Raw genomic sequence first — 21,770 nt, 5'->3', positions numbered from 1 at the left:
GTTTCGGGCCAGTGTCCGTGTTCTATCGCCCCAAGCAGGGAAGTCCATCACGGTGGTGATTGGTCTCCCCTGCGTTTTGGCTGGAAGGGGGTTGTGTTGGACTTGGCCCTTCTGGCAGGTTCACCCCTAAAACGTTTTCCTTTTAATTGTGACCTGGTGATGGTGATTTTTGCGTTCTACGCACTTTCACTGTGTCCCAGTGGAAAGTGCGTGCGCACTCCGAGTGTGTGGAGTAAGGTTGGCCTGCCCTCCCATAGGAATGCATGGGGAATGTCTGTGTCCCTGGTAGTTCCTGATGCGTGGGGTGTGCAGGCTCGAGTTTGGTATGTGCGGACTCGTGTGATTGAATGCTGCGAAATGATGCATGTGGTGTGTATGTGTCTGGTGGGGAAGTGCCACTTCTAGACATGGCTGTACGTGTGCTGTAAAGGTGCTGGCGTGTGATTGGCTGGAGCTGGCTGGGATGCCGGGCTCCATGAGTCATGATGGGTCTGCCCGGTGGTGAGTGTGCAGATTAGCATGCTGATGGCTGGGGAGGAGTGCACCTGGGTCCTGAATAGGGCTGGGCTTTCCCCACACAATGCTGGCTCCGCCCCCTGTGGTGCGTCTAACGACCCTAGCCCTGCCAGTGAATAGAGTGAGGGGCTGAGCACATCAAGAGTGCTCACAAACCAGCTGTGACTGGTTTTCCCCTCACCCTGAAGCCAGACAAAGGAATTCAATGTATAAAAAGGGGCGGTGTCCACTTACAAACGGTTCTCTTCCAGGATCCTATCTGAGGGGGGCTGCTGCTGTTGCTGGGCGCCAGGAGGACTGCCACTTGGACTGCCTCCCTGCCTGGAGGCCAGGTGGGCTGGCTCTGGGCCCAGCCTTGCCCCCCTGCCTGCCTAAAAGAACTTTTCTGGACCTTTATCTGTGCCCTAGAGCTGGGAGCACTTTACTTTCACCTCCAAGCGCCTGGAAGCACTTTATTTCGCCCCTATGCGCCTGGGAGCGCTTTATACTTATCTAAGCGCTTGGCAGTGCTTTATTTGTCAAAGCTGGTGCCCACCAGGCATTTTCCACCTGTTTTGCGGGGCTTAGCGGCGCGGGTGCCCACCCCGCTCATTGCCGCACTTTTGCCTACTTTGGCTGCCCGAACGAGTGCCCACCTCGCTCTATATTTAAATTAGAGGGAGCCCACCCCTCGGAGCACCGAGTTCACCGCCGCAGCCCCGGAGTATTTTGAAACGTTGCCGGGCCGCTGCCTAGTGCAACCCGGAAGTGCCCCCCTCCCTGCTCGGGGCCGCGCTGTCATTGGCGGCCACCCGAGGCAGGAAGCCAGGCAAAACGAGAGAAGACGTTGGCGGGAGCTCCGGACACCCGGAATCAAACTCCCTCCCCCGGGGCTCCGAAACGAGAGGAGACCCCAGGGTGAAGCAGCAGAGGCACGGCCGCCGGTGAGTCCCCGGAGGAGGGGAGTCCCACCCGTGGCACCTGAGGAGCAGTCCAGCGAGGCCGGAGCCCCAGAGGAGAGCCCGCGGTCCCTTGGACTCCTCCGGCCATCAAGAGAAGAGTCCAGAAGAGTCTGCGGACCGGTGAGTTGGGCCCGGTGTGCAGTATCGAGGAGGAGGGCATCGGGGCACATTGCCGGTACCCGCCCCTCCCCTCCAGTGTAAGGGGGCATTCTTTTCCCGAGTCCCCAAGTGGGGGACTCCTATGACTTTCCGGCATCTTGATCCCAGAGCCCCAAGGCTCCACCGAGGGCACCAGTTGTTATGAGCCCAGAGAGGCTCGGGAGTGCCGCATATTGGTGTTTGAGCCTGAAAGGCTCAGGGGGCACATCTTTATTTACAGCCCAGAGAGGCTCCCAGCCCTATTTGTTCTCGAGCCTAAGAGAGGCTCCGGGAGCATCACTTTGTTTGCGAACCCAGAGAGGTTCTTGGGCATCTCTTTGACCTCGAGTCCCCAGGAGGGGGACTCCAACGTTGGGGCCACATTTATTCAGAGCCTAAGAGAGGCTCACGGGGCCATTTTGTATTCAGAGCCTGAGGGGCTCAGGGGGCATTGTATTTGTTTAGGGCCACAACGCTCCAGCGTTGGCCCATGGTCTCCACAGCTGCCCAGCACTTAGTGGGCAGTTCCTACGTTTAGGCCCCCGCCCTGACTTTGGGACCCAGGGTGTCCTAGCCCTAGAGAGGCCAGTTGGCCTAGGGACTGCCACGGGTTGTGGCTAATGTGATTTTTGCGCAATTGTGTTCTTTTGCTGCACCTCAGAATGTGTTGGTTATACATCATGTGTTTTCCTTCCCTACACCTCTGAATGTTGTGATGCATCATGTGTAATGTTCCTATGCTTATACCCCTACAGGTATTGTGATACTTAGGTGGTGGTTTTCTCCTAGTACAGGGTAGCTAGTGAGGTCCTGGTTCCCTGCGCAATATTTTCCTATGGCGGTGAGGGTTGCGTAGGTGGTACTTACCTGTTACCAGTAGTTACTGGTTGTGTGCTATTTTGTGCTACAGTGATTTTCTATGCTATGTTCTAAGTGATATTCCAAGTGCTAGTTCTAAAAGTGCTGATTCCTGACAGTGGTCCAGGTGGCCCTGTCTTGTTCATATCCCCTGTAAATTCTGCCCGTGCCTGTTGGCACATTGTAAAGTGTGTGTTTTTAGCTAATGTGTTTTGGTGCAATACAAAGGCTATTTTTATATATAACCTTGTGTGGAGTTTCCTTTGTGGTGGGCCTTGGGTGTTGTTGCTGGGGGTGCGTGCACAAACACTTAACTCACATTGCCTCCGAGTTTAGCCTTACTGCTCGTGCTACGTTACCAAGGGGGTGAGCAGGGGTTATCTTGGCGTGTAACTCCCTTGCCCTGACGTGGAAGTGGTGGTCTCTGACTGACTTTGGCGCAAGCCCTGGCCAGCCAGGGATCCCATTTCTAACAACTGTTCTACAGCATATGATAATTCTTGATCAGACTGTTTCCATAGCAAGAAAATGTCATCAATGCATCTCACAAACATGGCAAGGTTGTTAGTCAAAGTCATTAGTCAAAATATGATCGATTTCGAACTTGTGCATAAAGAGATTGACGTAGCAAGGTGCTGCACAAATGCCCATGGAAGTCCCATTGAGTTGCAACAGGTACTCATTTTCCCAACATGAGTAACTGTGATACAGTGTGTAACGCATTAGTTCAAGTAGGAAAATCTTTAGATCATCATCCAATGCAGTTTTAGTCAAAAAATATTCGATGGCTTCCAAGCCAAGGTCATGTGGAATGGATGTATATAATGACTTGACATCAATGGTACATAACAAGATGTGCTGACTAACATTTAGGTCAATGGTTTAAATTTTTAGTAAGAAATTAGTAGTTTGTTTAATGTAAGTAGTAATTTGTTACACCATTGGTTGCAAATACCGGCCTAAATATTTGCCAATGGGTTAATGAATAGATCTGCATACACAATTGGTCTAAAAGGAGGCTTCATCAGGTGTTTATGAATTTTAGGAAACATATAAATTCTTGGGCTTCTAGGGTCATCTTTCAGAAGGAAACGTCTGTCGTCATCGGTGAAAGTCACGTTCATGACTGCTGTATCTAAAATGGTTTTCAAGATTTTGACAAACTCGTCAATGTTTATTTTGTTCGAATTTCATGCAATTCAGAGAGTCAACAAACGTGTTTGTTAACATTTTACAGATAGAAGGACGAGTCCATGATCACCAGTGCTCCTCTCTTATCAGCCTTACTGCAAGTTATTTCTGGGTTGTTGGCATTTTTTTCAAGAATTCCCTTGTTCTTTAACAGTGAGATTAGACTGTTTAGTCCTCTTGTCTTTAAAGAGTTCTAGATGCCATGTGTAATGATAGTCTCAAAACAATCCAGAATGTTATGCCTTGCTTGAGGCATGTACGTAGACTTGTGCTTTAATCCCTTTAATGTACCTTCATTTTTGGGTGGTTGATTGTCCATTATGTTGGTAGAAAAAGTGTTTAAACTGAAGGGTACGCACAAATTTGAAGAAACTCACGTCCAACTTGAGCGTATTGGAATTAACAGTGTCATATCCCACCTTGACAATGTCAGAGACAATGACGCCCCCCTTTTGGCAGGCAGGAGGGTGCCAGCCATCATGTTTGCTGATGACACCCTGCTGCTTTCCCAATCCCCGATGGGGATACAAAGGATTTTAGATGGATTTGGTCTTTTCTGTAGGCAACATAGCCTAGAGATTAACACAGAGAAGACCAAGTTCATGATCTTCAATCCATCTCCAAAAACTAGACCTAACCCCACTTTGGGTTCAGCCAGCCTGGAAAGGGTTACAACCTTTCAGTATTTGGGGGTAACATTACATGAGAACTTATCCTGGGACCCCCAAATAGTAAGATCCCGGCTAAAGCTGTCCCAACTATCAGGTGCAATCCTGAAGGTTGCAAACACCTCAACCTTTAAACCCATAAGCCCGGCACTAGAAATGTACAAAACTCAAGCTAAAGCGGCCGCATCCTATGGCAGCGAGCTATGGGGGTATAAAGCAGGACCAGATTTTGCCAGAGTGGAAAATAACTTCCTCAGACGCCTTTTGGCCCTCCCTCGTGGCACACCTCTGCTCCTTTTAAGATTAGATGTGGGTCTACCCTCCATCGCTGCAGAGCTCAAGTCAAAGCCACTAAGATTCTGGCACAGGCTCTGGTCCACCAGCGAGTTCGCACACTATAGGCGTGATCTCACTCATGTAATGGACCTGAACCAGCGCGACAGAATCCCATGGCTGGCTTTTATCAAGAAAGAATTGTATCGCTTGAAATTGCATGAGCTATGGGAGGATCCCGAACAAGGTTGTCAAATGGTTTCCCGTAAAAGATTGGTCCAAATCTGTAAGGAGAATAGTTTAGCTCTTCTCCTGACTGCACCTAACAACGGCACCTTAACTGATCGTTTTTTGGAATCCAAAAATTCTTACGAATTCGAAGGTTTTATGGACATTATTTTCCCCATCCTAGCTAGAAAATTGTTTATACAGTGGAGGCTAGGCACTCTGCCTATTAAAACCTTCACTTGTAAATGGCTACAGGGGACGACAAAACTTGTCCAGGCTGCAATATATATGATGAGGAGGAAATTCACCTTTTTTTCTTCTGCCCTGCATACAACAGACCAAGGAAACATTGGTTGGTGCCCTTATGTAGGAGCCTGGGATTTAGGAGTCATCTGTATACGTACAGAATACTAAAAACCAGTACTCTGCCCCATAAAGTTTTTGCAGTGGCTAAATTCATTATGGCTATGTGGCAGATAAGGAAAAAAAATATTATTAAATGCACAAATGCCCGAGATATGAATTGTCTTTTTTAATTATGAATTGTCTTTCCTAATTATGAATTGTTTTCTCTAATTGAATTGTTTTCTCTAATCCTCATTCACGTCTGGAATAACTCGGAAATCACTATTATGTAATGTAGAAACCACCGCAATGGAGCGCACACCGCTAGCCCCTCCTCCGGATCGCCCCTCGGGACTCTGGTACTTGTAGTTCAATAGTGGATCACCCAGGTGGGTGCAAGTCGGTACTTGTTGGACTGATGATCTCTAGACCCGATACATGTCGCGGGTTTTTGGGTATCGCCCGAGACATGGCTCGGGTTTCGGGATAACTTCCCTCATCAGTAGAGAAATGGTTAGGGGTGGAGGAGAAGGCCGCCAAACAACCGTCAATGTCCTCGATGCCCGAACCGGCACGCAGGGCAGCATCCAGGAGCCCGTCGGCTCAAAGCTCAATGGAGCCAATTAGTAGAAACCACCGCAATGGAGCGCACACCGCTAGCCCCTCCTCCGGATCGCCCCTCGGGACTCTGGTAATTGTAGTTCAATAGTGTATCACCCAGGTGGGTGCAAGTCGGTACTTGTTGGACTGATGATCTCTAGACCCGATACATGTCCCGGGTTTTTGGGTATCGCCCGAGACATGGCTCGGGTTTCGGGATAACTTCCCTCATCAGTAGAGAAATGGTTAGGGGTGGAGGAGAAGGCCGCCAAACAACCGTCAATGGCCTCGATGCCACTATTATGTAATGTGTTTTATAATTCCATTGTGTTTTTTTTTTTATATGGATGCTAAAATGTAACATGCAATGTATCTTTTATGGTCTAAAAGACCGAAATAAAGAATTTTTGGATTGGATTGGATTGGGTTGGAATAATAACTAGGGACAAAAGATGTTCCCTTTTGTAGGGTGTTGATTTCTATGGGATTCATTTGGTGAGAGGAGACATTGATCACCAGTTCTTGGTTTATCAGGTGTTGTGACTCTTTTCAAGGTCATTGAATTGATTGACGTTTCTGTTTCTATTCTGGTTGTTTCATATACGGGTGGACCCTGTCCTGATAAAGAGACCTGGGAAGAGGTGGCACTACCCTGCTGTCCTGTGGTTGAAAGCGAAAGTTGATTGATTGTAGATTCCGTTGATGTTTTGCGTCCATTAGTTCTTCCGTTTGCTGTGTTGGGTTCGCCATCGGTTGAAGACGTCTCAGTATCTGAGGTTTTGTAGGATGGTCTACTTTGTCGTCCTTTAGCATACAATTCAGCCCAATTATAAACTTCTACAAGTTTGTAATCAATGGCGTTGTTTAAATGTATGTATCTTACGTTCTTTGATTTCTTGAGTGTGTTTTTAAGTTGTTTATTGATGTCATCGGCAATCATTTTTGTAGACAATTCTTGTTTCAGTTGGTTGATTTCGCTGCTAAGATCACCAAGTAGTTCTGAGAGCTCTTCCACAATTAGTAATATTAAATCGAGGGAACACTTATTAGGAATAGTATACCATTTGTCAATGAATTTTGAATTGTTCTTACAAAGGGAGGGTTTAAGAGCAATTCTTAATCCTCTTGGAATGCGCTATACCCGATGGTATTTGATAAGGGTGCTAGTGTTTAAACGTTGACTTATTTCTCTCTTGGTTACATACAACAGCTGTTTTATATTGCTTTGAATTCTGCCTGTGCTTGAACAAGTGGTTTCCACTTCATTAATTAGAGCGTAAATTCTTTGTACTCCATGTGACATGTTGTAGGTGGGTGCTATGTACTTTCTATCTTCAGTTTACATACATGCAGAGCATCTCTCCCGTCTTTATGCCTACAAGCTCTGAAGGTAGTCAATCCATAGACTGTATTTATCAATAACTCCCTCTCATACTAACCTGTCCATTTCCTATTTTAAAGGTTTCTCCAACAATTATGCACATCACACCTTGTGTACCATTTACACCACCCGTTTTTAGAGGTATTTACACATAGAAAAACCATAACAGTGGTATTTGCAGATATTTTTGAAAGATATCAATATAGCCCCTACGTTTTTTAAAGTGAAGCATTCCCGAACTAGTCCTATGCATAAAGTGATCAATGAGAGGGTTAATACAGAAATTGATGAGGCAGCAGGTGGTTGATAGGCACAGTCAAATGAAGGAAAATATTAGTTGACATTCCATATAATACTGTAAACTACTCTAAACACACTGTGTGCAGGTACCTGAGGTACATGGAAAATTCCCAGCATCCGGGCCATGGGAATGGATAAAGCTGATAACAGATCTCCCACAATTCCAGCCAGTAACTGATGAGGCCAGCAGTTGTAAGCAGGCACTATACTTTCCACCCCTGAGAGCAGACCCAATGTTCCCATGATGGCTCTAGCCTCTGACATGCAGGAATCATATACTCTGAAGCCAAGAGTCATGTTGGGTAGCAAGTTTGGAGTCCGATTAATTTCTTCTATTGCAAATATCATGCCTAATACATCCCGATAGTACCTGATTTGGAACCTGTAAAAACAGAGAAATTAGTAAAACATATTATACTGCCATGTGCAATAACAATGCATTGTAACAATATATACCTCATTTCAATATATCCGTGATCTCTAGCCAACTGGACTACGACAACACTCTCGGCGCAGTGGTTGAGGCTCACCTGCTTAGACGACTACAGATCATACAGAACGCTGCAGCCAGACTCATCCTAGAGCTCCCTAGACAAACCCAAATCACCACCTACCTCAGGGACTTCCACAGGTTCCCTGTTCAGAAAAGATGCCAGTTCAAGCTGCTATCTCATGGACACAAGGCCTTACACACCGGCGGAACCGCTTACCTGAACTACCACCTGACCTTCCATCACTCCACCAGACACCTCTTTCTCTAACCCTCACCGCCTGCATCTGACGTTGCGGTTCTCCTACCTAGCAGCGTAGACATTGAACGAGCTACCCTTTCATCAATGGACCTTCCCATCTCTACCAGAGTTCCAAAAGTCCCTGAAGACCTGGTTATCGGCTAATCAACTGGATCTGCCAGGGCCTGGATACACTCACGGGTGGCAAGAAGCACTCTACAAATATACTGCTTGATTTTGCAGAAAGATGTGTTCAATGTGAACACCATACATCATAATGTACATGCCCCGGGGGCGGCAATAGACGTGTGCCTCCACTTTGTGAGTCCCCAGTAAACTATGGTTTTACAGAGGGTGCCGGAGATGTTTGTGTGGCCACATCTTTAATACTGATTGTGCTAGCGCACACAAAGGTGGCACAATGTCAGTATAGCCCCTGAGGGCAGCCTTATACGGGGGGCAAAGAGAATCCCATGGACCCCCAGATATCTCCCTGCAGTCACTCACTGCACCCGCCTGCAGAAGGATCCCTGATCCCTCAATAAAGTGCAGGCAAGCTGTCACCTGCACAGTGAAACACTGAGCTTATTTTAAGCAGCCACTCCACAGTTCAGAAGTTTGTGGCTCCCTGAGGGCGTAAATTCATTACAATGGGGCACACTGTCCATGTTTGTGGCCAGCACACCTGTTTAAAGGTGCGCAAGGTCGCAAACAGGGACCGTGTGCCCTATATGTAATAAGGGCCCATGTTGCTATGAGAAGTAATGAATAACTGCACATTTTACCTTGGAGATTGTTTTCTTTGAAATTGTTGATTTGACAGCAAGTAATGTAGGAAGAGGAAGAATGATATGTATTTGAAATCAAAAGTCAGGACAACTTAATGACTTTTTGTACTATTCAAATACAACGTAACAAGCCAGTTCTAGGCTGGTTAAATTCACATTTATTGATGAAGCAACCCAGGGGTAGCTCTTCTGAGCCCAGTCAGACCCAAATGGCACTCTGCTGAGAGCACTGGGTTAAGGAAACAGAACTTGCAGCACAGAAGCACATGGTTCCAATACTACTGCAACTCCCACAGTACAACACCTTAATCCTATAAAGGAGGAAGCCTGATAAATTAAGTGATGTTAGTAATGCCCTCCAAAAATTTGGAAACATGGCAACCCTCCTTCAGCTTGGACCACAAGAGAAAAAGCAAGAGTGGGGAAACAGTGCCTCTTGGCCAGCCCTCTGCAGTCCAAGCAGGCTAGAGCCTTATTGGAGATTCCAACCAGCATGATCACTTGGAAGGGCTTGTTGAGAGCTCACTCCTGCATTAAACCCTTTTCTAATAACAAGGGCTGCTCTGTTCCAATAGAGACAGCAAGCCCTTACTGGCTGCTTCAGTACTCAGTAAAAAAATAAAAATAAACTTTCTTTGGTGAATGTTTTTGTTACAGCATCAGAGCATATTATATAAGGCAATGCATTGCAGGTAGGATCACTGGGTATTTCACTAAGGGTAAAGTGCCGCAATTAAAATTAAAAGCAGGGCAGGTCTAGCCTTGTCAATGAACACTGCTTAAGCCCATGGAGCAATGTGTATGCCCTCACTCTCAAGCACAGCTGTGTTCTTACTCACAAAAACAACAAGGTGATGGATGGAGTGCTTGAATTGATCTCAGCCACCGGCAATTCCTCGGGCCACATCCCAATCCATGGTTTTTCGCCGACTATGCCACCTCGGTTTGGACCCAGCCAACTCCAGGCCACGCCCTCCCTGAACCAGAAGACAAACAACCCAGGACCGGTTTCACCCTAGTTAGGGCTCTCCAGCCAAATACAGATTGGTTACAGTGGCACAGTGAGCCCTGGACCCCCCTCTGGGTGGCATGGTGGGCAGAAAATATGGATTAGGATGTTGTCCGATAGATTAATTCAAGCTTTCCATCCATCACCTTCTTGTTTTTGCATTTCACACCCTAAGTGCGCCAGGTATGCCCAGACGTGAGTCCGGGGCTCACTTGCTTTGCAAACTCCTCATTGGAAATAACAGTCCATTATAAAATGTTAACTGTCACTTGAGATCAGCGTCATAGATTATAGATTTAATAAATTGTGCCTCTTCCTAAGACATTTTTATAGTGCTGAGGACCTGGCCCCGACATGGTTAGCATTAGACACTAATGGTTTTCTATCTCTGAATACACTTTACAGCATGTGTAACTGTTTCTCACCCCTCACAGGAGATCCTTTCTGGGACATCATGGAAGGAAGGTTGAAGAAAGCGAAAGCTGGAGTGAACGACAAATGAACCTCTGATAACAATGTCTCCTTCCCTAGAGAGCCCTTCCAAGGTCTCGCTGTGCAGGGCACACCCCGGGTGGAGCGATGCCTCTCTGACCGCTAAGATAAGGAGAAGGACCACAGAGCAGGTCAGGCTCATCCTTAGATATGGAAAGTCAATCACTTCTGCTGGCCACCTGTGGGTGAAAGAGAAGGACATGTCAAGTAGGTCCCAGATGCACAGAGCATAGACTGACAACCATACAATGGCCTTCTTATTATTCATGGGAAATCTAATTTGCACCTGTCTCTAACTAAGGAAGCCAGGCTTTCACTGCACTGAAACTATCTGCACTGCACAACGTCCAGCCTCTCAATGCACAGAATGCAGGCTCTCACCACTCTAAACCAGCCCCACTGCACAGAGACCAACCTCTCACTGTACAGAAGCTAGGCTCTCACTGTAAAAAAACTACAGCTCATCTGCACTGGCACCAGCTCCTTCTGCTTTAAAGTCATCCTCTCACTGCAGTGAAGCCAGCTCCCTTCTCAGAGATCAATCTCAAAGTACACAAAAGCCAGTGTCATGTACTTGCTACAAATGTATATAGGATCTGAGAGTTTAGACAACATAAACAAAGGGATTAGTGTCCAGACTGATTCCAGACACCCCCAAAGGATAGGTTAGTCTGTAGACCAGCTAGCTCACAGTGCCAGTAGAAGCCCCACAACCTTACTAAGGAGCAAATAGTTTCTGGCAACTATCAGACATGACAACTCAAACCACTCAGGGAGCATGGAAACAGTGCAGTACCTTTCACTCAGTCACTCGTGCTCACTTGTTCTCAGAGAGATATACGGAATAAACAGAGGGCATGTTTTCAATAAGCATTTTTTGTACCAGTGTCATTCTAGTATAAAATATGTGTGCTGCAACAAGCATTAGACATAAACAGATATATACAGTTATAAGCACCAACAGAGTAAATAAAATGTAGAATTCTATCATGGTGCTGAAACAATGAATATAGGCAGGCATATAGATACATGGCAGTACTCGTGAGTACTGCTAAGATGCAAATCCTAACTATATGTACCTAAGTGTACCTAACATGTATGTAGGTGTATGGCCAAGAATTCCCTAGGGAAAAAACAACCCCATTCCCTGATGGGAGAGAATGAAGGACCCCATCTTGGACTTGAGTTGGACACCCCATATGTCAGACCACTGCATGCTAGAGTGTCAGAGGCTCAGCCAATCTCGCCCTCGCCACAGTTCCTCGGATCCGAAAAACCACTGCCAGCGGCAGATCCTTCTCCTACCTCGCCGCCAAGACCTGGAACGCTCTCCCTACCAGCCTACGACAGACTCAGGACCTGCTGGCCTTCAGAAGACTTCTCAAGACCTGGCTCTTCGATTAGTAGCGCCCCCCCCCCAGAGTCTTGAGACCCTATCGAGTATGTAGCACGCTTTAGAAATGCATTGATTGATTGATTGAGGGGCTTCAGCACCTTGTGTGCAGCTTCTCCTCTATCTACCCAACGAAAATATGGTACTTATGTAGTGTAGCTCCTATTTTCCCAATAGGCTCTGCGCATTGGAATAGTGCCTACAGCAGTAAAGGCCTAGGCCAGACGTTAACTAGGTCTACTACTGTCGATACTAGACTTAATTTTTGGGTTTGCCAGCTAAGCTCAGAGTTCGCTAGAAACTTTCTCGAATGTTCAAGGAAGGATTAACTCCCCTGATTAGACAAGAAGGGATTTAGTTTCTGACAACCATAGAACATGACAACTTTGCTCTCCCCTAATCAAGAGTCAATCTCGAGAGTCGTGTGAGCACAAGGCAGTTATTTTACTCAGTCAGTACGTGCATTCTTAGTCTCATCAGAATGTAGAGAAAAGGAAGAGACGGGCGTGTTCAATAAAAGATGTTATTTATTGATCAGTCTCTTTTCTCGTACAAGAGAAATGGATCGATATTATTGCAATACTTATAGTTAAGTAAAGTGCATACATTAGAAGCAATAGTATAAAATAATACTGTAAAAACATTGATATGGTTTCTGAGCCATATGATGTTTAAAATGATTAAAATATATTTACATACACATATACATTTGACTAAACGTACTCAACTGGTGTTTCTAAATACGCCTACCCCGTGTACCTGACCTAAGTCTAATGCGTGGGCGGGAATAGAAAGTTACAGTTTAGTTTAAGTTTGTTTTTGCCAAGTGAATAACTAAAGAATTCTCTAGGAGGGGTTATTCAGTTCTGTACCTGGAATTTAGGATGAATGAGGAATGGTATCTCTTTCTCTGCTCTCGATATTCCAGGCTGCCTGCGAGGGCTGCCCAGAAGCGCCGGTGCTGGGTCTCTCGGCTTGAGATAGCAGCGCGTCTCTCAGCGCGTCAGGAAGGCGGGGCTGCTGCCTGCGGGGTCTGCTTCTGCTCTCGGCTTCGGCAAGTATGGCTGCTCCGTCTTGTCACCACGCGTGTGTTTGCATAGGGCAAGGTCGGCAATATTTATACCTTAAAGGTGCCGAGATTGACGTAAGGATGGACATAGGTACGTCAATAAAGATGTCATACGACTTGCTCGTTAGCACATTCTTTACTAAAGTTCTCTGTGAAATCAAAACAATGGCCGCACGGATTATCCAGGTTGTCATAGGTTTGATTTGTTATGAGAACGTCGTATGCCTTATCAGGGGCTGGAGGAATGTCGCTTGTCTAATTAGATCTCAAGCGTTATGACCTAATCAGATAACACGTTCCTGTGCCGTAGTGTGACTGCGTCAGATAACGGTATCTGCATCATGGGGGATTTCTTGCCTCATGGGCTGACTGTTAGTTAACTAGCTAGTAAGTTTAACCAGAATAGGGTCAGGAATAGGGGGATCGAATCAGAACCTATAGAAATACACGACACCCACTCCACGCTAACTATGGTCATATCTACTAATCTATGCATAGTATAACATAGTACAACATACTATAGAGTATAGTGTATACCTTACCACCCCAAAATACATAAATGCATTTCGAAATTTTCAAATATACTGAAAAATTGCAGTCATATATATTGTATGCACTTAAGCTATGAATTAGATGCAAAAGTGAACACGCATTGTTATGCATTATTGATTGTTGGTATATGAGAAATACACATGAAATGGCTCTTAATATGGCTATACAGAAAAAAAGTCGAAACCATTTCATCACATAAAATCTATTGCGAACATACCAGCGGGCAGCTAAAGTCTATAAAGTCTATAAAGTATCTAAAATAGAAATCTTAGTTCTCTAGGAATAGTCTCTTACTTTAAGCAGAAAATCAGTGTCCCGGGAAAAAATATATAGAAAAATATTTTAGGGGCTTGCTGAAAAAAGTTGCTGTCCGTGAACTGGATTGTAATTGTTCATGTGACTTTATTTTAAGTTGAAGGCCGAATTCAGGGAACGCCGTGTGCGAGTTTACTCAAAAGTCTCTATTTCTGTTCCGGAGAGAACATCATATCATTCAGGCTTTCGAAAAAACTGTCAACAGCTTCATGGGAAAGTTCCTCTAAGTCGGAAATAGGGGTAACCATGCATTCATGCGCATGATTGTCTCCATTGACATTCTGATTTGCATTGCTGACAGAAGGTCGTACCTGTTTGATGCTGCTTTCATCTTGAACTTCACTACTCTTCAATCGCAGTGGTGAAGATTCCAGGAATGCCGTCATCAGAATTGGCAGCCTTTGAGGGCAGCACAGTGCGTGAACCTTGGTAGGAACCAACAGTGTATCTGCATCCACCGGCGCATCCGATTGTAGCGTCAGACAGGTGTCTAACACGCATTCTTCTCCGCATAGCAGACACCTTAGTACAGGTAAAACACACCTTTGCCACATTGGTCGAAATGATAGAAACCAAGTCATGTTTAGGTCTCTAAGCCGGGAGAGTCCCAGGATTTTTGATATCCGGTCCCGGTATCCAATGGCTAGGATCGTATCTTCCATTGTCGCGAGAGTTTGATCTGTGACATGGGTTGCCATAACGAAAAATAAGGACTAGGAATAGGATTCCTGCAATTAGTCCTAGGATCAGGGGAAGTCCGCCAAAAATCGAATGGACGAAGTCTGGAAAAATACCCAGTATGGCTTTGAATGGTGTTAATGCCATCGAAAATACTGTCTTAAATACCTTTGAGACCCCAGTGGTATCAGAAATATTTAAGATTTCGCTCAGGATTTCCGCGAAATGTACGGGGGAATTAGTTGATAATAATGTATGTATCTCTGCAGTCGTCCTTGCGACTTGTAGATCATACGTTTCTTTAGATGACGTGAGCCTTGTAGGCGTCTGAAGAAGCACTGGTTTCATTCTGCTTAAAGTGTCTATTCGAATAGAAGTAATTTTCAAACTGGGCCATGCCCTTGCCTCCCTGTCTGGAAAGGAGCTGGGAAACAAAGAACGTCCACAGCACTTGACCTTCGCCGTCGTAGTGACGAGATAAGGAGTCCCGGGCATAAGACTACAGCATCTGCGGTCTACAATAAGAATGTAACTCCCATTATAGAGTCTTTGAAAGAATGGTTCTATTTCAGTTGCAGGTGCGCCTTGCTGGTGACATGAAAGGTTGTATGAATTCCCTTCACAGGCTCCGTGCAAACTAATACCGTTACACAGAAGCGTGCCGCTTAGTGACATAGCACAATTGTTGCCACTAAGAAACACTTTCTGTCCTTTGTTACTGACACATGCATGTGAATAGGGCAGGTTCCATGTTGTTTTAAGGTACCCCTTTCCCAATTTCTCGTACATGCCAGCCTGTATATATTTTTGGCAGTATTGAAACCTGAAGGTTGAGATTGGAATATTTATGATTCCGTGGATTATCCATTCACTGACAGGTCGTTCTGACATTGTCAACGGTAATCTTTCTAGTTTTTCAATGCTCAAGATTGTATAATCAGCACCCTTCTGAGCCATACCGATTTGTCCATCAGTAAGGTTAAAGATTTGGAATAGTGACGTTGTTTTGATTAAACGCCAAGGCACATAGCCTGAACGCAGATTTTGTAACGTCCAGCCAAGCTGTACAATAGAACGCAATTGTGACTGACCATGTTGTAATAACAGTAAGTCTTGCGATAATATATCGATTGCTGAAGACACAATGCTGTCCAATGAAAAAATTCTGGAGGACAGAGTCATTAACCCATTGTCCACTACAGAAAGTGATTTTTCCAAATTAATACGGTCAATTTCCCGTATTCTCTCTGCTGTCTCAATTTGAGTAACCTTCCAGGCCTCATTGTATGCTGCATATACAGAGGCTGCTATGAAACGCTTTTGACGCTGTTTGCGTGGTCCCATTATGAAATCACGCAAGTCAGCACCATCAGTAAGTAAAGTTAGGTGTTGCTTAATTTCAGGCAGTGTGGAAGTTTGTAGCCATTGAAGGCATAATTTGCCCACACTGTAGGTTGTTATTATCCCTGGGTGATGTCTTTGGGGATATCTAGGGTCTGGCCTGGTCATTTTGAAACCCTGTGTTTTATTCAGGAATCTATCTTGACAGTTATTTGTATCTGTGGGCCAGATCAACCATTGTTTCCAATCAGGATGTGTTCTGTTTTGGTTAAGTATATGGTTTATGTCTATTTCTTCATCTGTTTCAGAGTTATTGCTAAACATTGTTGGCTTTGGAATAGACAGGTTATTTAAATCTTTGATTTTGGCTAAGCCAAGACAGGTGGTTTGTTGAACGGTGTCATTTAAAAATATCATTTGTTCTGGGATCATGCAGGCTCTAAACAAAGCTTCTAAACCCTGTACTTGCCATTCTTTTGTGCCCCAAACACTTTTCAAATCAACATGTTTGTCCCAATAATCAAATCCAAAAGTATTCATTTTTTCAAAGAAAGAATCTGAATATATCAATTTTGTGTTGGTTATCATGGTTTTCATCCCTGTCTTGTTTGACAATTTGTAATAAAATGTTTCAGCATTAGTTATGTTAAAACCTGAAAAATATGAATATTTGCCATACACGGTTCTAGAGCTCCCTTTTGGAGGTGTAGCACAATGTTCCCATTGATTAAAATTTAAAACATTTCTAGGTTGTGCAGATTTATGCAAGAAATGGTTACCATAATGGTTATAGCAGTACATGCTGTCATAATTTGTAGAACCCTGCAAATAATCATGTTTTGTAAATTTAGCAGACATTACTAAGTCAGACATCATATTGTTTATACTTTCAAAGTCCCAATCATCAGCAAATGAGTTTGGTTTTGCAAAGTCACTCAAGGAGATCTTGATTTGGTGTGGATATTTCAGGATCTCGACCGGACCATAAATTTCATAGTCAGTGTTGTCCCAGGCTACCCCACCAGATATTGGAATTGCTGTGAAGTTGGCTGAAGAAAGTTCTGAAGAAAGTTCTCTTTTCTCGACGTGTGAAGATGTGTGTGGTTTGAGGACCAAGTTGATGTTCTGACTTGCTGTGTCCATTTTAGCATATTTTCCCTCAATGAAGCGTCCCAAGGTAAATACCATGATGAGCCAAAGTATGAGGATAAATGCACCAAAACCCACCCAAAATTCAATCCATGGAGAAACTAGATATGTTTCTTTCAGTTGTTTCAAAAGTTCCTTAGCTTTGTCTTTAAAGGATTTTGATGATGGCTGTGTCTTTTGTTCGCTGAAGCCGTCAGAGGAATCATCGAAGTTGATGAAGTAACCGGATGCAGTTCTGTCAATTGTTCCAATTGGTTCAGGATTTTTGTTTCTCGCATTTTCACTTGGTACTTCTGTATAGATTGGTGTGTCTCTGCTAAATGTCTTTATTTGGGTTTTCAGAGGTCTAAGTTCTATTGCATTGTTGCATAGTCCTTGTTGTTCTTCCGTAGGCGTTTCGAATGTGATGAGCCTCTTTGATAGGACCTCTGTACTGGTAGCAAACCTTGGTGTTCTGCTACTTATTGGGAGTCCACTTGGCCTACTGTTTGTTATCGGCCACATGTTGTGGTTTTACCAGGTCGATGGATACAACTCGGTTCTCCTTTTTTCCAGCAAGTGGCGGTAGTACAACTGATCTTGTCCCGTTGACAGACAATACAGGAACTGCTTTTCTGTAAGAAGGCCCAAATTCCTTCTTTACCGCGATCTTCTCCCTGACTAGATCCCCGACTTTTGGAATCCAGACAGGTCTTGCTGGGACAGGTGGTGATTCTTCAGTGGTCGTTGGCTGTTCTTTCAACTGTATGTTGCTCAGGTCTTTTCTTGTTTTGTTTAAGTCCTGCAAAATAGCCAAACGGTCTTTGACATCAAAGCTTTTTTCTGTTACCACTGAAGTCTGACTATCAAGGTCAGAGATCAACATCCTAGTTCCGAATAATAATTCGTACGGACTGAATCCCTTCAGAGAATTTCTTGGCAAGTTATTAAGACTACGTTGGACACTTATTAGATGTTTGACCCACCCAGCTCCCGAACCTAATACCTTTGCCGTTATAGATTGCTTTATGTCACGGTTTTTTCTTTCAACAATTCCGTTCCCCTCAGGGTGAAATGGACAAGAGTACCGCAATTGCACGCCCATGCTGACCATGGCCTCCTTATAAGCCCGAGAGCTAAAAGCAGGACCATTGTCCGAATGCAGAATGCCAATTGCGTATGTGCCGATAAAGACTCGCAAATCTTTTATAACAGTTCTGGCGTCAGCCGTTCGCTGGGGCCACATCCATATGAATCTCGTGCATGAGTCCACTGCGACCAAGATATATTTATAGTTACCATCCCTTTGTAAGGGACCGCAGTGGTCTAGATAAACACAGGCTAATGGTTTATCCGAGATTAGAAGGGGCGTCTGTGCTGGACGTCTCACAGTTGATACTTTCATTTTTTGACATATTTCACATGCTAGAACATAGTTCCTTGTTTGTCTTCTCATTTGTGGCCACCAGTATCTCTGTTTTAATAATGATACAGTGGCTGAGACGCCAGCATGGGTAGAAGCAAGCCCTTCGTGTGCCGCTATTATCAGTCCTAACCTATGTTCCATGTTTGGAATTGCCCTATCCCCCACTCCAGGGATTCGAGCAAAAGGAACATTGTTTGTATCAGTTATGTATGAGTATTTTACTGGAAAGCCTTTAGGGAGTGGTTCTATCGAATCCTTTTCTGAAGCGCTGACAGCTTGTAATATTTCGCTGTCTATTTTTGTTTTTGACCGGGTGACGGCAGCTACGGAAGCCGTTTGCACAGCTGCCTTCGCGGCCTCATCAGCCAATGAATTCCCTGCAACGTGAACGCCATCACGTTGATGACTCAGTGTATGTATCACGTGAGTCTTTGGTAGTTCTTTTTGTAAAAGAGCTACTTGTTCCCAGAGCATTTTATGCTTGATTGTGCCACCTTTCGCATCCTTGAAACCATTCTGAAGCCAGATCTGCAAGTATTCATTATAAGATTGAACGCAATAATACGAATCGCACACTATGAGCGTGGGGAATTCTCGATCGGTATTTTCAAGCGCCATCTTGAATGCTAGTAATTCAGCTCGCTGAGCTGTACAATCTCCTAGAGATTGTGTTTTAGTGAGGGTTGGTTTAAATTTCCCTTCGTGCCAACGACCTTTAACAATCGCGCACGCAGCACTGTAAGCTTGTTTACCCCCTACTGCGGGTTGTGCTGATCCGTCTGTATATATTATACAGCCGTAGTCATCTAGAGGCAGAATTTCGGTTGGCGGAGGACATTCAAATTCATATTGGAGAAATTCTTGTGTTTTTAAATAAGGATCAAATTCGTACATCACGTCTGTTGCAGCAAGAGAGTTAGCCCATTGTATCCATCTTGGATGGAGTGCTTTAGCATTTGGAATGCTTGCCTTTGTTACCGCCTCTAAGGCTGGTATTGGTGTCACGATTATTATTCGTTTACCTTGTGCCAGGGCTCGTTCTTTTGCTATAGCTGTCTGTGTTGCTGTAAGAATTTTTTCCGTTGGGCTAAATTTCATTTCAGCCTTAGTGTACAAGTGTGATTTGAATGCAATTGGTACCTTATCTCCCTCATTAGAGGTTAGGTATGTGAATCCGCATCTCCCTGGGATGACTCGGATCACAAGGTTGCGTGTATTATCACGGGTTTCTAATTTTGTTTTAATTAGCATGTCTGTTTGTAAGGATCTCAAAATTTCTGTGTGTGCTTGAGTCCAACTGGATCTTTTAAAGTCTGGTTTAATTAGATCGTAAAGGGGTTTGACCCTTTCTGCGTAATTTGCAATGTAAGTTCTTCCGAAATTTAGGAAGCCTAGAATTGACTGTAGGTTTTTTAGTGTTTTAGGAGCTTGGATTACGGCACATTTCTCTAGGAAATTGTCTGCCAGGCTTTTGCCTTCACTTGATAACTCATATCCTAAGAATAGGACCGTCAGATGGGCAATTCTGGACTTTTTGAAGTTGAATTTGTAACCCTCTGCAGCGAAACCAAGTATTATGGTGTTCACTCTTTTCAAGTGAGTTTCCAAGTCATCATCTGTTAAGTAAATGTCATCGACATAAGATAATGCTTCATCATCATATAGTTGTAGTAATTCTGTTACTCTCGCTGAGAATACCCCCGGGCTGTTCTTGTACCCCTGGGCTAACCGACAGAATTGTTTTTGAGTGCCATTTACTGAGAATGCAGTTAAATATCTGCTCTCTGGTGCTATGTTTTGACAAAAGAATCCGTTGGAGATGTCCAAGGTTGTTTTGTATTTTTTGCGCACTATGTTATTCATTAGTGCAGCACTGTGTGAGTTTTGCACTGCAAAAGTTTTGCAACATGTGTTAAGGTGTCGGTAATCCAAAACTAGACGGTACGAATTGTCTGGTTTGGAGACCGGAAATAAAGGATTGTTCATTTGTGAGGTGCAAGTTTCAATCACCCCTTGGTATTCTAGCTGATCTAGTATTTCATTTACTTGTTTTTTAGCTTCTTGCTTAATTGGGTACTGCCTTTGTGCAGTAGGTTGTGATTTTAACTGGACTTTGTGAGGAGGAGAATCCTCATCCCATCCTACATGATTTTTATATAAAGCAGGTGCTAAGGCCACTGCCCACTTTCTAGCAAGTGTATATTTTTTATGAATCGGTATTTGATTCGAGAAGGCAGGCATAATTACTTCTTCGCCATGAGGGCACTCCCTGACAAACTCTGGTGGCCAGTCTTTTTCAGCTAGAAGGATGTCATAGCCCTTGGATAGGTTATCCCAAAATAGTCCCCTTATTTTCCTAGTCTTATCTCCCTCTATACGTAATGTTATCTCGTATATTTTGTGGGGCTTGCTAACTCTGGTATCTGCAGTTTCCACTTGAAGGTATTCATTCGTGTCCACTGTCTCCAGATGATTCATAAGGACTTTGCGAGCTATGCTCACCTCTGCTGCGCTGTCTAGCATTGTCTGAGCCCATTCTCCGTTTTTCAGTTGTGTCCTCAGTATTCTCGGCATTGTTAACTACCTTGATACTGGCTACCTTCTTTTTTGGAAATTGTGATTTCTTTTTCAGTTGAGCAGGTTCCTTGTCTTTGGACTTGGCGTGCTCTTCTGATCGTCCTCTTCTTTCCGATTTCTGCGAGGAATTCTGAAAAGATTGAGAGGGACGTGTATCAATGTCTTGATATCTATCAGGTTTTTTAATATTATCCCTATTTCTAAGGTTATATCTATTCCCAGAGGGTTCACTCTGAGGTGACCTTTGTCTCGGGTTCGGAGATTTCTCTCTTCGCCTAGGAGACCTTCCTCTGGACTGGAATTTCTTTTCTTTAGGATTGGATTGTTTATTTCCATCCCAGTTCTTTTTTGGTGAATTATTATTAAAAAATATTTTTTCTGGACTTGTAGTCAGTTGCGGTTTTACTGGTATTCCACCTAGACTATCTCTGCCTAGTTCTTCATAGGATTTTTCTATGATTCTGGCAATTTCAGCTGGTTGGTCTGCTATATCTGTCTCTTTTAACCTCTGGCGGATCGCCACGTTTGCTGCTTCACCCTTTATGTTGGCTAGTAATATAGCCGAGACCTGCTTGAAGTCTTTCAGTAATTTCATACCAAGAGTTAAAGCAGGTTCTGGACCGTATTCATCTTGAATTTGTTTTAGCACATCTGGTATCACCGAAATGGATGGAACACCGTGCGTTTTTGTATAGATGGAAGCAAAGACTGTACCCCAAGTGTCACAGTCCTCAATGTGTGGTGCGATTCCCATTGGGAGACATATAGTCAGAATCCTGTGTTTTTCTAATGGGGTGGTGTCAGGAAACACCGCCTCTATTTGGGTAATTTT

The 21,770-nt window shown here is 44.3% G+C and overlaps 1 protein-coding gene across 1 annotated transcript in view; it reads right to left on the bottom strand.

The window, feature by feature from the left end:
• LOC144762985 (extracellular calcium-sensing receptor-like) overlaps positions 1-21,770 on the bottom strand; it is a 283,734-nt gene that overhangs the window by 230,378 nt on the left and 31,586 nt on the right. Inside the window, exons 2-3 of the mRNA XM_078648298.1 lie at positions 10,393-10,638; positions 7,530-7,821 (exon numbers count right to left, since the gene is read on the bottom strand). Coding sequence (XP_078504424.1) covers positions 7,530-7,821; positions 10,393-10,638 — 538 coding nt within the window. The remainder of the gene's footprint in view (positions 1-7,529; positions 7,822-10,392; positions 10,639-21,770) is intronic.

This window comes from Lissotriton helveticus, chromosome 6, assembly GCF_964261635.1.
Source record: "Lissotriton helveticus chromosome 6, aLisHel1.1, whole genome shotgun sequence".
NCBI classification, from domain to species: Eukaryota; Metazoa; Chordata; class Amphibia; order Caudata; family Salamandridae; genus Lissotriton; species Lissotriton helveticus.
The sequence above is the reverse complement of the archived record's forward strand: the minus strand, read 5'-3'. Positions and strand labels throughout refer to the sequence as shown.